Raw genomic sequence first — 17,115 nt, 5'->3', positions numbered from 1 at the left:
GCCTCCGTTCCCCGTCTTACCCCCCGCCACATGTTCTTATCGAGGGAGATATGGGGAAATTCTTTGTGCTTAAGGGAGGGGGGGGGAGGGGAAAGACAGTCTGCACATGCTCAGAGGCATGACTCAGAGGATGAGATCTGTGGCAAACTACACATTTTCCCTGCAGGGTAGCGCTATTAGCTACCTATAGCATGTTTTCTCTTTTTCTTTCTCTCTCTCTCTGGTCTGCCCCCTTAACACTCTGCTTTATCCTTGCAGCCGAATCAAGGATCCCAGTCTGAGTCCAGGTGAGCTCTGGGAAAAAATGATGGTGAAAGGGATTCTGGGAATGTTGTTGGGCTAGGGAGGGTTGTAGCTGGATCCCATGGGAGGAAAGCCACTCAGGTAGCAGCTTTGGCTAGGCCCAAAGCAGCAGGTTGATTCCCACCTGCAAGATGCCAAGGAGTGGACCGGTGTTCCCTCTCAGCTGAGTTAGTGTGAGCTAGCTCACAGTTTTTTAGCCTCTGGCTCACACATTTTTGTCTTAGCTCAGGGAGGGATGGCCCCAGAGCAAACTAATTTATGCAGCAGCCAGATCACTCGCTCACCACTTTAATGCCAGTAGCTCGCAAAGTAGAATTTTTGCTCACAAGACTCCACAGCTTAGAGGGAGCATTGGAGAGGACCCCTCCCTTTTCCTCCTGAGGGAGCAGGCAGCTGGAGAGAATGACAACTGGGACCAGGGGTTGGTTTGGGGGCCACCTCTCATGGGAGACACCATTCAGAAGGTGACTCTTCTGGCAAATGTGCTACTCCGGGCACAGAGGGATGGGCAGCTACAGGTATGGCCTCCTTTCTCCACCATCACAAGATCTAACATTTCCCTTCTGTCTTTGGTCCCTCTCTTCTTTGTCTCTCTCCAGGGCCACTGAGCGCCCGAAGGACAAACTATAACCAAGGTGAGGCTTTGGAAAGAGTAGCCCTGTAGTATCTGAAGAAGTGAGCTGGATCCCATGGGAGGAAAACCACTCACAAAAGCTCCCACCCTGCCACAAATTTTGTTCGTTTTTAAGGTGCCACTGGACTCTTGCTCTTTTCTACTCCTGTAGTAGCATTAAGGGTATTGTGGCTGGCAGGTGAGGTTAGGAGAAATAAAAGTGTGTGAGTGTGCGTTTAAGGGATTCAGATGGTAGGTCTTCAGGCCTCTGGGAAAAGAGCCCATCATGAGGTCGCCAACCTTCAGCTGGGGCCTGGAGATTTCCTGGAATGACAACTCATCTCCAGACTGCAGAGATCAGTTCCCCTGGAGAAAATGGATGCTTTGGAGGGTGGACTCTGTGGCATTGTACCCCACTGAGGTCCTTGTCCTCCCCAGGGTCTATCCCCTAATCTCCAGGGGTTTCCCAACCTCCAGCTGGCAACCCCACTCCACCCCCTGCCGGTGGCCGGGGGGGGGGGGAGGTCCGGGGGGGGGGATGTCCAGGCAACCCTAAGGCTAAGGCAAGAGTTCAGCCAAGGCTTCATTCTGCTGTTTTTACTTACTTGCAAGAGGTGGGTTTTTGTTGTTGTTTTGCCCATGCATCAGAGTGCAGGGTGTTGCAACCTTCCCTCGCCCCCACCCCCGACCTGCATGCAAATGTAACAACCTCGCCCACACACATTTATTTATGTATATCCTGAACTTTTCCCACCAACAAAGGACTCGAGGCAGCGTTTTAATAGTCCTCTTTCTTTAAGTGGTTTATTTTTAAGACCCATCCCTCACCCACCCAGACACTATTTTTTTACTAACCCTAAACAGTACAGGCTTAACTTCAGCAACCTAGTTATGCGATATGTCCCCTAACCATAACCAGTGACCTACCAAGCACCACCAGCACATGGTTTAAAAACAAAAATGTAACCAGGGTAAAGTCAGGAGGACAGGACTAACTGTTGCCTGTTGTCTGTCTATCTGCAGGGGTTTGGGTTGTCCCATTGGTGTGGAGATGGATTTATGTGCAAGCTAACTAAGCTACAGTTTAGGGCCTTGAATTATTTATGGGGTGCCTCTGATTACAAAAAATCACAATTTCTTGGTAGTTCCTACAAGGCCTCTTAAATTTGACATGGTTTAGGGCAGGGGTTGCCAATTTTTTGAGCCTGTGGACACCTCTGACATAGCATGGTGGGCAGAGCCAGAAAATGGCTGCCACAGGCGGCAGAGCCAGCCACAGAATGGCCGCCCCAGATTACCTTCAGTCACACAGTGAAGATCCTTGTGCTGTGGTGGCAGCTGCTGCCAAAGCACTGTGTTTAAAAATCTGCACAGCCAATCGAATTTTCACTGGCAAGTAGAAGCCTTGCTGGGCAAAAGCCTCACCTGGAACTGCCCGCTTTCTAAAAACACTTGGTGGGTACCAGGAAAGGTGTTAATGGGCACCACAGTGGGGACCTCTGGATTAGAGTCTCAGGGTGGCTTAGTCCAGCCCTGCGTTTCTGGCACCTGGCTGCTGTCTCCGCCCATTCATTTCTTCCTCTCTTTAGAAAGACATTCCGTCAAGATGTTCCTGCGTGGCCGGCCTATCACCATGTACATCCCTTCCACTTTCTTGAACTATGATGACCTGCGCATGGAACAGCCATCCGAGAAGCTGCAGCTGGACTGGGTGTATCCTTCTTGAGGGGAACCGTTGCTCACTGGGGGCTTCAGAGGGGGCTGCAGCTCATTGTTAGGGAAGACTCTTATCTGCCTTAGAGATCTGGTCCCGGCAGGCCTGTAGCCACAGTGGGGCATTTAGGGGTGGAGCCCCACCACAGAGGAGCCCTGACCCACCCCAGGAGGATGCCAGACCCCCCCCCACCCCTGGTACGTCGCACCCCCACAGTGGCGGAGAGGCTGGGGAAGGAAGCCCCCCTGCCGCTTCTGGTCAGTTTCACTCCCCACAAACCTTCTCTCTCTCTCTTTCCTTCGCTACCCCCACTTTAATCTAATTATGTTCCCCACTCCCCTGCCCCAGTGCCCTGGCCCCTTCTCCACCAACCAAAAATCTCTGGCTACAGGACTGTTCAAGTATAGAAAACAGTGTGTTAGAAGGCCCAGTAAATAGTCCTTATGGAATAAAAACAGGTCCCCACTTTTTAATTGCCTAAAATACTTAATTACTTACTTGCTTATTTTTACGGCTTAAATGAACATGGTGCGGTGTAGCAATTAGAGCGTCGGACTCGGTTCTAGTTCAGATCAAGCTGACTGGGTAACCTTGGGCCAGTCACTACCCCTCGGCCTAACCTCCCTCACGGGTGTTGTGGTTTGTTGTGAGAGTCCCACTGGGAGGAAAGCACCACATACACCTTGACAGGACAGCTGCAGATTTCTGCGCTTAAAACCTGGTCGCCTTTGGAAGTGATGATACTGGGGAATAATCAACAGCTTTGTCGAAAGGGGAGGTTTAGAGGAGGAATTTGAAGGCTAGGAGAGAAGTGACATCTCTTACATGTCCCACATGCTTAACTGATTAAATTTACTTGACTTGTTTTAATGGATTAACTGTTGTTGGTTAATCTGCCGATAAAGGCAGATTATAACATAAGGATTATGATGGCCTAACTCTGAGGTGGTGTTGTGTGGTTGATTTCGTTGTCAATCGTGCCAAGTGGGCAGGTCCCAGAAGACTTTGCTTTCTCTGCTTTGTATTTGGGTCCTTGACAGCAGTCCCAGCTACGGTTACCGAGGCCGTGATTGCCGTTCCAACCTCTATGTGCTGGCCTCAGGAGAGCTGGTCTACTTCATCGCCTGCGTGGTTGTCCTGTACCACGTGCAGAATCGCACACAGCGACATTATCTAAACCACACAGACTGCGTACGCTGGTGAGTGGCCAGGGAGTAGAGCGATCTGGGTCTTGCGTCCTCCTGACCCAGTACTGGTGTGTATCCAACTATCTGTACACAAAAAGCACATGGATATTCCCCCCCAGCAAGGTGATTCCTGGGGTCATGGAATTTACACAGAGGAAGAGCCATGCAGAGTGAGGAGGAACAAATGGATGAAACTGACGCCTTTCCTCAGCAGATGAAGAGGGAGCAATTTCACACCTTTGTTGTTCCTCTCTCGTCCTCCACCACCACCGCTGCTGCCACTCCTGGCTTTTCCTTCACATGGGTCCCGCAGTGCTGGGAATGATCTTTCTGCAGGTCAGTAGGGACTGCAGGAGTCAAGAGGAATGCAGGCAAATGTGATGTCCCGTCTCCTGACATATAAAACATCCTCTTCCTCCCCAGAAATGTGGAGACATTCACTGTCTGGCCTGGTTCTCACTGCGGTAGCCAGGCTTTGTCTGTACATTTTAGACTGCGAGTGGGATGCTCCTCCACTTGTTTATATATAGCATGCAGTAACCAACGTCTTCCTCTTCCCAGTAGTTGTAGCGCTTCATGTGTGTATATAGACTCTTAAGATTCTATGTTTCCTCCAGCCTAGCTGTGCATCCGGACAAAGTTCGTGTTGCTTCGGGGCAGATGGCTGGTGTGGACAAGGATGGCAAGGTAAACCCCCAGAGCTGGAAGGCTTCTGAGGTCCTGATCTCCCATTCCTGATCTGTTAATTAAAACTTTGGCCCAGAGGCAAGTTAGGTTGCTTTCCCTTACTTTTAAGTGTTCAATTACCCTTTTGTCAAAACAGAATTAGCTTGCCTGGAGCAAAAGATAAAGCATGATGACATCCTCTGGTAATCTGACTATCTCCTTCACGCAGCAGGGTGCAAACAAAGCAGTATCTTTCCCACTGTCTCAGTGGGGTGCAAACAAAGCAGTATCCTTTCCACTGTCTCAGCAAGGTGCAAACAACTAATATTTTCGATTAATAACATGTAGGAGGGTTACATTATGAGAAGACAAGAGTCACTGGAAAAGACAATAATATTAGGAAAGGTTGAAGGCAGTAGGAAAAGAGGAAGACCCAACATGAGATGGATTGACTCAACAAAGGAAGCCACGGCCCTCAATTTGCAAGAACCGAGCAAGGGTGTTAACAATAAGATGAGGATATTAATTCACAGGGTCACCAGAAGTCAGAAGTGACTTGACAGCACTTAGCACACACAAAAACAATGCAAATAAAAAGAGAAGTCTGGTTTTAAAATAAATTGGTCTGTAATAGTTTAGATAATTCATTAGAATTATCTGATCCTTGCTGCATGATTTCTGCAGCCTGGCTTGTTTTACACTCTGTCTCTTTAATGTCTAGGGTTTGCTGACCTTTTTCCCCCTTCTATTTCTCTCACTTTCTCTCTCTCTCTCTCTTTTGCAGCCTCTGCAACCCTTTGTTCATATCTGGGACTCATCCACCCTTCTCCCACTGCAGAAGATTGGGTTGGGAAGCTTTGAGAGGGGGGTTGGTTCGCTTGCCTTCTCCACTGCGGTAAGTGCCACCTTTGCGACGCTTCTTACCCGAAACCAGGAAACAAAAAGCGAAACAAATCACCCCATTTCCTCCAGGGGGTTTATTTGTAACCATGCTAAATCTTCAGCTTCTGTTTTCGGTGCTAGATGCTAACCTCGGAACATATGAAGTATGAAGGGACGGTAGTGCCCCTCAGCAGGTGCAAGGGTATATTTCTCTTGCCACTGAGAGTGATGCTTAAATAACAGGGGGGGCAAGAGGGACTTGGCCTGTGACAGGCCCCGCTGTTTTTTCAGAAGGCAGGGTGGGTGGGGCAGGACTCTGCAAGAAGACCATAAACCAGGGGTGGCCAAACTTGCTCAGTGTAAGAGCCACACAGAATAAACGTCAGATGTTTGAGAGCCGCAAGACATGACCAAATATTACACACATCTTTTTATTTTTAAAATATGCAAACTTGCTTTTTATTAACATTAAATGAAGCTGCCAAAAATAAAAACAAAAGGGGTAAAAACAAATATTTATAAGGATATATATTTGTCCAATGACATTTATTTGTTTGCTAATGATATTTATTTATCTGAGAGAGAAAAATAGAGAGGTGAAAAGAATGAAAGAGATGGAAAGAGAGCGAGAGAAACAAAGAAAGCAAATAGATGTGGGGGGAGAATAGGTATGCCTTCCCTTCGCTTCCGTAGCTGCCCTGCTGGGAGCCACACAATGGGTGCGGTCAGACAGCGTGCTGGGAGCGGGTTAAACTGCTCCGACCCCATGCGTTTTTTTTTAACCTGCAGAATCACAATCACACTCACCTCCTTGTTCCGGATCGCTGCGCAGCCACATCGCTCCCTGCCGTCCACACGCGTCAGTGTTGTTGTTTTTTTCTCTCAGTTTGGGCATGCGCACAGGCAGCCACTTGTAGAACTAAAATTTTCGCGCATGCACAGAACAGCAATTTCCTCTTCAACCCGACTGCTGTAACACTTCCCTTTAAACGTTTACCCCGAAAATGGCCTCCGTGAGATCTCGAACTCGTCTAAAGGCTAACACTAGGCACCGTTTAAACATTGTTTTTAATAACGTGGCGGTGGACCTCCGCCTATGCGCACACCGCCAACGCTTAAAAAAAATGGCGGGCAAAAAGCGGAAGCCTCGGGCAGCTTTCGAGTGGGGAGGGAGTTTAAACCGGAAGTGGCTCGACACCAGAGGAGCGATCACACAGTGGGAAAATGTGGCTGGAGCCGGAGAATCAGGAAAACACCACTTGGGGACCTGGTATCAAAATACTCTGGATTAAAACAGTTTTGAGATGGAAAGCGATGGCTGGGAACGGGAGGCAGATGTTGACCGTGTGATCGCGCAGATAAAATCCATTTCTGAGGCGGGCCGAAAGCGGACTAAACGGCCCATCTGATCGCAGCCAATATGTGTGAAAGAGCCACATGCACCATAAGCAGAACTGTTATGGATCAGACCAGTTTCCATCTAGTCCAGCATCTTGATTACCACAATGACTAATCAGAAACCCAAACAGAAGGCTCACAGGCAGGCCATGGAGGCCAGGGCTTCACTCTGCTGTTGCTCTCCAGAGGTCCACGGCTTCTGCATATGAAGGTTCCATACAGCCATCGTGGCTATGAGCCATTGATAAGCAAATCCTCCATGGTGGTGTTGAAGAGTGCCATCAAGTTGCAGCCTATTGATGGTAACCCCAAATGGTTTTTGAGGCAAGAAACACACAGAGGTGGCTTGCCATTGCCTGCCTCTGCATAGAAATCCTGGCCTTCTTTGGTGGTCTCTCATCCAAGTACTAGCTAGGGTTGCCAGGTCCTTCCTGGCAACCAGCAGGGGATGGGGCGGGGACTTACCAGGAGAAAGACAAAGGCCCTGGCCACATCGCCAGCATCACACAGGAAGGGACACCATCAGACTTCAACGCTGCTGTGACACTGGTATTTGGGCAAACACTCTATGGTAAAAACAGTTTCTACCATAGAGATTTTGCCCAAATACCAGCGCATTGCCCAGACTTTGCTAGCATGATGATGTCACTTCCTGTGCAATGCTGGTGATGTGGCCTGTGCCTTTCTCTTTCTCCTGATAAATCCCCCTGCCAGCCAGCTGATGGGGGGGGCAGGGCCTGACAGCGGGGGGCCTGCCTCCACCGGGGGGCTGTCAGTCCTAGTAATAGAGCCAGTGCCAGCCCTGCTTAGCTTCTAAGATCTGATGAGACTGAGCTAGCCTGGGCCATCTAGGTCAGGGCAAATCCTCCATGAATTTCTCTAATTGCCTTCTGAAGCGATCTGAGCTCATTACATCTTGTGGCAGTGAGTTCCGTAAGTTAACTGTGCAAAGAAGTACTCTATTTTGTCAGTCCTGAATTATTATACCCATTGGGTGAACCCGAGTTTTCTAATAAGGAAGATGTTCTCTCTCTCTTCGTGTTCTCCACACTGTGCATGGTTTTACAGACTTCCGTCGTGTCCTGTCATGACTCATTAACGTATTCCCCTGCCTTTCCCTCCATAATTCAAACACCAGGTGAGAATCTGTACACTGATTCAGGAGAATGTCCTCCAACTTTTTTCAGGTATACGTGAGCTTTAGCACCCATTTTTCTAAAAGTTAAGCAGTAGGGCTGGGTATACTCTATGCTTTTTAAAAAAAAATAGAAATGCTGAAGCAGAGCAATCCAAAGAATGTATACAGAAGAAAAGGACGTTTGCATATCGTTTACTATTTTATAATTTATTCTGCTGCTATAGAAGTAAGTGGCTTTGCAGGGGACTGACTTTCTGAGCACTAGAAATCTTCTCAGCACTCAGAGATTTTGGTATATGTTGCCCCCGTGCTTCTCTGAGCATGTCCTCCATCATAAGGGCTAGAAACTTTTTGTTAACATGAAAAGTCAGCTGAATTCTGCACCCAGTACTGAAAGGCCTTAGAGTGCTGGCCTTATGCAGGCAAACTTGGTTTTCTTTCTTTGTCCTCTCCTCGCTTTGGATTGTGGAATGCGCATAGTCAGGCCCTAGTCTATTCTATAACTGCACATTTGTCTGATGCGTCTCCAGGACGAAGGAATGTACCTGTGCGTGGTGGACGAGTCCAACGAACACATGCTGTCCATTTGGGACTGTTCCCGTGCTAACAAGCTAGCTGAAATCAAGGTGGGTGCTACAAAGCCTCAGGCCTGGTAGCCGCCCAAAAGCAGCGCCCACTAGTTGTATACTCTGGCCTTCTGGGCACTGAATAATCACACAGGTGCTCACTTGTTTTTCCAAGTTCAGCAAAATCCAAGAGGTTTGGGTAGTGTTGCCAATCCCCAGTTGGGGGCAGGGGATCCCCCAGTTTGGAGCCCCTCCCCCTGCTTCAGGTCTGTCAGAAAGTGGGGGAGGGAACAGCTGCTGAGTGCTCCTGCCGTGGGTACTGGCTCTGCTGAGGCTGACTACTCCTCAGATGAGGAAGAGGTAGGGAGCAACCCAACCTCCTCTGGAGTCAGCCCAGAAGAAGACCCCTCAACAGTACCTGAGGAGGAAGAGTCCCCAGCAGCTGCACAGGAGGTGCAGCCAGAAGGAGAGACCAATCCTGAGCCTGGCCCAGCACCCCCAGTTGCAGACTCCCCGCCTAGTTCTCCTGAGTGCCCCAGACGTAGGGCACGCCAGACGCTGAGGACCTCAGTGGGGGACAATGCCACGGAGTCCACCCTCCAAAACATTCATTTCCTCCAGGGGAACTGATCTTTGTAACCTGGAGATGACCTATAAGTCCAAGGGATCCCCAAGTCCCACCTGGAGGCTGGCATCCCTAGTAGCAGGAAATCTCCAGGTGCCACCTGCAGGTTGTCAACCCTGCATGCACAAGGCCTAGTGCTTCCATGGCCCTGATATCTCCTCCCCCAACATACACCCTTTCGCAGAGCACCAACGAATCTGTCCTGACGGTGGAGTTCAACCCGCAAGACAGCAGCAACATCATCACCACCGGGAAATCCCACGTCTATTTCTGGACCTGGAGTGGAGGCAGCTTGACGAAGAAACAGGGCATCTTTGGGGTAAGGAGGCCCTGGAGTGGGGCGGGAGGCTTCATCCGGAAGGGTCGAGGAGGTGGGTGGCGGAGAGTAAGGCTCGGGGGGGGGGGTGCCAGGCCACAGGTGGGCTGTGAGATCAAATCTCGACTCCTCCCTGGCATTGGGGAATCATGAGGGTTAAGCCATCAGGACCAGAGGCAAGATGTAGTGTGGGAGGGCACCTGTCGAGGTCTGTGGCCCAGCAGAGGGCAAGCTGGAGTCGCTGAGTCAATCTGGTGCCTGGCACCAGTGGCGAAGCAAGAAAATTACCCCCTCTGCTACCTCCTCAAAACATCCCCCCCCATAGGTTTGCCAGCTCCATCTTGGAGAGGGCCACGAGAGCCAGCGGAGTGCAGAGGTTAAGAGTGGCAGACTCTGATCTGGGTTTGGTTCCCCCACTCCTCCTCCCCACGAAGCCCGCTGGGTGACCTGGGGCCAGTCACAATTCCCCTCAGAACTCGCTCAGCCCCACCCCGCCTCACTAGGTGCCAGTTGTGGGGAGAGGAAGGAAAGGAGATTGTGAGCCTCTCTGAGACTCCTTTGGGTAGAGAAAAGTGGGGTATGAAAACCGGCTCTTCTTCTTGGGAAGTTCCTGGAGATTTAGGGCTGTAGGTTGGGGAGAAGAGGGAGCTCAATAGAGATGTAGTATCATTAAGGCCACTCTCCACAGCTGCCGTCTCCTCCAGATATTAGTGGTAACTTAGGGAGAACTCCAGGCCTCGCCTTGAATTTGGTAACCTGACCCATTTTTGAGGCACCCTCCCTCTACAGACCCTCATTTCACTTTCTGTGGCTGCTGACACCCCCCCCAACAATATTTTCAGGGGGGCAGTGGGTTGCGTCGGGATGAGGAAATGGGAAAATCACTCCATAAGCAGATCTTGTTGGATCTAGTCCAACCCCGTGCTCATCCCTGACAAAAAAACAACAACAACCCTCACCACCTCCCTAGGCAGCCTATTCCACTGCTGAACTACTCTCTTTAACTATAATTCCCCCCCCTAATATCCAGCCAGTATCTTTCTGCCCATAATCTAAACCCATTATTGCGAGTCCTCTCCTCTGCTGCCAACAGGAACAGCTCCCTGCCCTCCTCTAAGTGACAGCCTTCTAGGGTTGCCAGCTCTGAGTTGGGAAGTACCTGGAGATTTGGGGGAGTGCAGCCTGGAGAGGGCGGGGTTTGGGGAGGGGAGGGACCCCAGCAGACTACAATGCCAATAGAGTCTATCTTCCAAAGCAGCCATTTTCTCCAGGGGAAGATGGTTGTCTGGAGATCAGTTGTAAAAGCGGAAGATCTCCAGGTCCCACCTGGAGGCTGGCAACCCTACAGCCTTTCAAATACTTAAACAGATCAATTGTATCGCCCCTCAACCTCCTCTTCTCCAACTGAACATTCCCATGTCTCTCAGCCTTTCCTCTTAGGGCTTGGTCTTCAGGCCCCTGATCAACTTTGGCTGATTGTGCATTGGCTTTTCCCTCCGTTGTTTTAGCGAACCCACATTGGGACAGAAATTCCCTTCTGCATTGCATGCCACTTTCACTTCCTTTGATCATGGGTTTTATTGTAGCCTCCACACTCCATGCCCCCTTCGCTTCCTTTGATCATCAGATTTTATGGTACCTTCTACATAGATTTAAGGAGCTGCGGTGGCTCAAGTGGTTAAGACGCTGAACGGCAGGCTGGAAGGTCGGTAGTTCAGCAGTTCGAGACCCGAGTGCTGCATGACGGAGTGAGCTCCCGTCTCCGGTTCCAGCTCCTGCCAACTTAGCAGTTCGAAAGCAAGAAATTGCAAGTAGATAGGTATTGCTTCGGTGGGAAGGTAACAGCATTCCGTGCGCCTCGGCGTCTAGTCATGCCGGCCACAGAAATGTCTTTGGACAGCGCTGGCTCTTTGGCTTGGAAACGGAGATGAGCACCGCAACCCTAGAGTCGGACTTGACTGGCTTTCGAGCAAGGGAAACCTTTACCTTTACCTACATAGATTTATGGCCGTTTTATGGCCGTTCAGGGGTGACTTTGCAGTCAGTACGGCGGTGGCCCCAGGAGTATTTGAATGTGGTTTTGAGCTGCACCTTTTCCTCCCAGTTGAGGAGGAATGCTAGATGCAGAACCAGCCTTTGTCGCTCTCTGAAGTGGCTAGGCAGATGAGGAGAGCTGATAATGACTCACTTCCTGCAATTCTGAGATTGAAAAAACCCAAACAAACTTCCATCTACCGGTGCCTGTACCAACCTCTCCCCTTTCTGATCTTCCCAGAAATACAAGAAGCCCAAGTTCATCCAGTGCTTCGTGTTCGACACCAACAGTGATGTCCTCACCGGCGACTCTGAGGGCAACATCCTGACATGGGCCAGGGTGGCAGCTGATATCCGAACACTGGGCAAGGGAGCGAAAGGTAGGCCAGAGACAAGAGACCCGCCCGCAATCTGGATGAAAGAGCTGGGAACTGGCCTAGTTGTAATCCATTGATTAAGGAAGGGCAGAGGTCATTTCGGGGGAGATCGCGGGGGATCGCAGTTCCCCCGGGTGAGGTACGGGGGCGGGGCACATGACGAAGCCCCGCCCCCTGCTTCCGGCCGCCCCGCTTCCAGCCCTCATTCAGCCAGGTGGAGGCAGGAGAAGAGGGAGGGTAAGTTGCTTCCTCCCTGCCTCTCCCCACCCCTGCCTGCCTGGGGCCAGGGAGGGCCTTCGCGGGCGTTGGGGGCGGGGTGTGTGGCCTTATGACACACTTCCGGTGATGTCAGGGGGTGTGGCATATGTTAATGAGTTATGCTAATGAGTTCCCCTAGCTCTTTTTCTATGAAACGACCCCTGAGGAAGGGCATTTAAATCCTCAGGGTGAAGGTGGGAGAGGGTGCCCCACAGGGAATTTAACTTTCTACCCCCTGTAATTAAAAGGGGGCAGATTGGACATCTGTCAAGGGTTGCCAACTTTGGGATTGGAAATACCTGGAGATTTTGGGGAGGATGGAGCCTGAGGAGGGCAAGGACTTCAGTGGGGTATAATTCCATACAGTCCACCTTCCAAAGTGGCCATTTTCTCCAGGAGAACTGATCTCTGTCACCTGGAGACCACATGTGATAGCAGGAGATCTCCAGCCACTGCCTGGAGGTTGGCAGCCCTGGCCTAATGTAAAGAAAACAGAGGATCTTGTGGGCCCCCTTAAAGATTTAAAGCGTTTATTATGGTGGAAGCTTTTGTGAGCTAGAGCCCATTTAATCTGATGGACAAAGTGTTGCCGTTGCTAGATAGATAGATAGATAGATGATGGTTATCGAGATGAAAATCATAAACAGTGGAGCCAAAAGACCATGAAAGGCAAGAGGTCCAGCCTGTGAAACTGTATAGCGATAAATATAGTGAGTATTTGGAACGGTAGTAACTGGTGAAACGCGGTCGTCTTAATTTTGCTGTATTTGTGTAACCCCTGTAGCGGGGACACAAAGCCCGGCTCTCAGTTGAGTCCTACATGAACCGAATCAGAACTACAGATACATTCATAATTCAGCATATCTCATGCTGGAGTCTCCCCTTTGAACATTTTTCAACCGGTAATAGAGACTTATGGTAAAACGTCTTGGCCGAAGGCCTAAGCTGTCCACTTGTCTGTCCTTGCAGAGACGTACCAAATCAGCAAGCAAACGCGGGCCCACGAGGGCAGCATCTTCTCCCTCTGCCTGTGCCGTGATGGCACCGTGCTCAGTGGCGGAGGCAAGGACCGGCGTGTTGTCCAGTGGAGTCCCAGCCTCGCCCTGCTCCAAGAAGTGGAGGTAAGGGTAGTCACTGATTCAGGGTGGAAAACAGCTCCCATCTCATCACTTACGTACTTTCCAGGTAAGGTGGTTTTCCAAGGGGAACGCCCAAGCAGGGCTAGAACAGGATCTCCAATGACAAGGGTTTAGCCATGGCCCAGGCTAGCCTGATCTTGTTACATCCCGGAAGCTAAGCTGGGTCAGCCCTAGTTAGTACGTGGATGGGAGACCACCAAGGAAGCCCAGGGTTGCTACAGAAAAGGAGGCAGTGGCAAACCACCTCTGCTCATCTATTGCCTTGAAAGCCCTACAGGGTTTTTATGCTGCCTTTCCACCTGAGCAGGGTCCCCAAGGTGGTGCACACAGAAACATTTAAAACAATTAAAAACAGCATGTAAAATGTTTAATTTATTTAAAAATTATTTTAAAGTAATTCAATTAAAAAACGCTTAAATAGTACCAGAACCAGAGAGGAAGGCGAAAAACAGTTATTGAGGGTATGCCATACAGAACAAAAATGTCTTCACCTGCTAGCCAGAAGACACCAGCAGAGTGAGACGGATGAATCTCCCTGTGGAGGGAGTGCCAAAGTTTTGGCGCTGAATTGTGGTTTTGCTATTTGGGAAGGAATCATTTGCTTGGCGGTAGTGTGCTTGTTTTGCTGTGTGCAGAACATTTCTTTGTACTTGTAAGCCACTTTGGAGACATTTCTTCTACACAAAGAAGTGGTATATAAATATTCAAAACGAATAAATGTTACTTTCCTCCAATGCAGATCCCTGAACAATTTGGTGCTGTGCGTACCATCGCTGAGGGCGACGGCGGGGAGCTGCTAGTAGGAACCACGCGCAACGCCCTGCTGCGAGGGAGCTTTACGGATGGCTTCCGACCCATTATCCAGGCAAGCCGGGATTGGCTGCTGGCAGGCCCCCCTCTTTCCCTCCTGGGCCACTCCTGTTCCTCCGACGGCTGCTCACCACTCTTTCTTTGCAGGGGCACACAGATGAACTGTGGGGGCTGGGTACTCACCCTTCGCGAGACCTTTTTGTCACCTGCGGCCACGACAAGCAGCTCTGCATGTGGGATGGTGGGGAGCACACGCTCGCTTGGAGTGTCACGTTAGAGGTACCGTATGTAAGATGGAAGGAGCACGTAGCATGGCCTCGGGGGCAGAAGGGATAGGGAGGTCCGTGTGTATGGCGCCATTCTAGGAAAGGGCTGAATACGATACTGGGCACTGGATTCCACTTATTGAGGAATTGACCTGGTTTTTTAGAAGTTTCTGGTTCTTGTGGTTCTGTTTTGGTGGCACCTGTCAAAATCTCAGATGCTAGAGAGGTAGACGAATAAGATCTTTAGGCATCAGAGGGCAGGAATTTCTCACCTCCTGAGGTTTTAGTTTCATCTCCACGTAGCTCTTTGTAGGATGGTCCTGCAGAAATAACACTTGGCTCATCTTTTTCCTTTTTTAACAATATATTGCTCCCAGATTGACTACATACAGTTATGCTGTTCCTCTCACACATTTGCCCCCCAACAAGCTCAGTCTACATAAACAGCAGCTCCACTGGTTCTGATCATATCATATGACATCAGACCTTCGTGGAGAATCTCATGTTTGGATATTCCCGCATGGGGTGTGTGTGTCAAGGCTGACCCATCTTGGTCTGAGAGATTTGTTCCCCTGTCTCAAATCGAGACCCTGGCACAAGTCTTCCCTATGATAACGTAACCAAGCTTCATCCGGGTTTGGTCTGGTTTAACTCAAAGCAATGCATATATAGCAAAATGAAGCATTACTGAAGAGATTAAAGAAAAGGGCTTTAAAAGCAATACAGTTCTCGTGGTTCATTGCAAAACTAATATGATTCCTTTATTGTAAGGAACTTCATTCTAGACAGGATACAGCAGAGATAGGATTCTAGTCTAACTCAGTAGGATGGATAGAGATGCAGGAAGCATGTCCTGCCCTCATGGTTCCAAGGTGGAGAAGAACTGTACAGTGTGGGGAGAGGGTGTCCAGCCGGAAGGAAGATTCCCTGAGAGTAGCAATCTGCACATCAAAGAGATAGCGCCAGAGAGTAAAGAGAAGGATGATCAGTGTCCTGGCCTCTCTATCTCTCTGATTCTCTATAGTCCCCCTCTGAAGTCTGAGGCTAAACGACAGTGCAAAGTCCTTCCAACAGTTCCAAATACACAGAAAATAAGAAAACAAGACAACTAACTCTATAGATGTATGGTTGTGAGAGTTGGACCATAAGGAAGGCTGAGCGCCAAAGAATAGATGCTTTCAAATTATGGTGCTGGAGAAGACTCTTGAGAGTCCCTTGGACTGCAAGGAGATCAAATCAGTCAATCCTAAAGGAAATCAAACCTGACTGTTCCCTGGAAGGACAGATACCGAAGCTGACGCTCAAATACTTTGGCCACCAAATGAGAAGGGAGCACTCACTGGAGAAGACCCCGATGCTGGGAAAGATTGAAGGTCAAAGAAGACGGGGATGGCAAAGAATGAGATGGTTAGACAGTGTTACCGATGCAGCGAGCATGAAACTCCAGAGGACGGTGGAGGACAGGAGGGCCTGGCATGATGTGGTCCGTGAGGTTGTGAAGAGTCGGACTCAACTGTGCGACTGAACAACAAAAACTCTATAGATACAGTTAGAAAGCCTTAGCAGTGTGGGTTTTACTTCTCATAGCTCTGGCAAGTTCAGTTCCCGTCAAGCAGCACAGCTCAGTGCAGATATAGCACAAGGCACACAGACTGAAAAAGGGAAGTGGGACAGGGTAATGATGTGGCCCAACGGCATAGACTATGCAGTGAGCCATAGACTTCCTGACCCTCTCCAACCAATATTTGGGCTGCCTCTGAGGTAGAGTCTGGAAGAAGCATAGGATTAAAAAAAAAAACCCACACCCAGCTGAAACTGGTGAGGTAATTAGTAGGCCTGAGAAACAACCTTGACTAACTAACAATCCCTCTAGGGAGGGGGGTGGCCAACACCTGCTGCTAACAGACTAAAGCAAAAAATGTGTTAAGTGGAACTTTCCTCAGAAAATGGCTTCTCTCTTGAAAAGGGGGAGAGCCCTACACATTAAAAAAAACCTAGAACTTTCAGGAGAACAATAGGCTATAGGGTTGCCAACCTCCAGGGGGTGGCTGGAGATCTCCTGCTATTACATCTTCTCTGCAGGTGACCGCGATCAGTTCACAGGGAGAAAATGGCCACTTTAGAAGGTGGACTATAATGGCATCATACCCCAATGAAGTCCCTCCCCTCCCTAGCCCCACCCTCCTCAGGCTCCACCCCCCAAAAAATCTCCAGGTATTTCCCAACCTGGAACTGGCAACCCTAGCTAGAAACCTCAACACCCAGTTTTCTACACCTGGGGGCTTCTTTGGGGAAAATATAGGGGAGCAATCAATCAGGAGATCTGCCCCCTCACAGATCTTTGGGGGTCTGGTTTTAAAAGCAAAACAGGCTAGCTAGAAGACATGAGCCCCTCTGCCCTCTCTGGCTGACCTCCCTTCAGCCCATCTCGCCACCTCCCAACCAGAGCTCTGCTTCTGGAAGGCCTGCACAAAAAGTGCTTCGGAAGAGGGATCGTGGGATGGGCAGCTGTTCTGACGCGTGTGTCCTTTTACTTCTCAAAACATGTTTTGGGCAGCCTTGGGTATGCCACTGTCGCACCTATCGTGTCCCTAAGTAGTATTATTACCAAAGGAACTAATGGGGGGGTCTTTCTCCACTTGTTCCCTAGGAAACGGGGCTCTGTGCCGACTTCCATCCCAGCGGGAAAGTGGTCACTGTGGGGCTGAACAGTGGACGGTAACTGCTTCCCTCCCCCCCCCCGCGCCCCATTTTTGCACACATGGAAGGGCAGCCCTATTCAGAGTCCGTAGGCTTGATCACAACTGCGTGACAAAAAGAACT

General features: G+C 49.9%; 1 protein-coding gene across 1 annotated transcript in view; it reads left to right on the top strand.

Annotated features, from left to right (window-relative positions):
* The window catches only part of EML3 (echinoderm microtubule associated protein like 3), a 39,568-nt gene that overhangs the window by 16,995 nt on the left and 5,458 nt on the right, over nucleotides 1-17,115 (top strand). The window contains exons 5-17 of the mRNA XM_015422708.1: nucleotides 259-287; nucleotides 903-938; nucleotides 2,506-2,629; nucleotides 3,680-3,829; nucleotides 4,435-4,504; nucleotides 5,268-5,378; nucleotides 8,432-8,527; nucleotides 9,277-9,411; nucleotides 11,684-11,822; nucleotides 13,047-13,198; nucleotides 13,956-14,081; nucleotides 14,174-14,305; nucleotides 16,943-17,010. Of these exons, the coding sequence (XP_015278194.1) occupies nucleotides 259-287; nucleotides 903-938; nucleotides 2,506-2,629; nucleotides 3,680-3,829; nucleotides 4,435-4,504; nucleotides 5,268-5,378; nucleotides 8,432-8,527; nucleotides 9,277-9,411; nucleotides 11,684-11,822; nucleotides 13,047-13,198; nucleotides 13,956-14,081; nucleotides 14,174-14,305; nucleotides 16,943-17,010 (1,368 nt within the window). The remainder of the gene's footprint in view (nucleotides 1-258; nucleotides 288-902; nucleotides 939-2,505; nucleotides 2,630-3,679; nucleotides 3,830-4,434; nucleotides 4,505-5,267; nucleotides 5,379-8,431; nucleotides 8,528-9,276; nucleotides 9,412-11,683; nucleotides 11,823-13,046; nucleotides 13,199-13,955; nucleotides 14,082-14,173; nucleotides 14,306-16,942; nucleotides 17,011-17,115) is intronic.

The sequence above is a fragment of the Gekko japonicus genome, unplaced genomic scaffold (genome assembly GCF_001447785.1).
Source record: "Gekko japonicus isolate JY-2015 unplaced genomic scaffold, Gekko_japonicus_V1.1 scaffold2762, whole genome shotgun sequence".
NCBI classification, from domain to species: domain Eukaryota; kingdom Metazoa; phylum Chordata; class Lepidosauria; order Squamata; family Gekkonidae; genus Gekko; species Gekko japonicus.
This window is presented reverse-complemented; position numbering and strand designations above follow the sequence as displayed.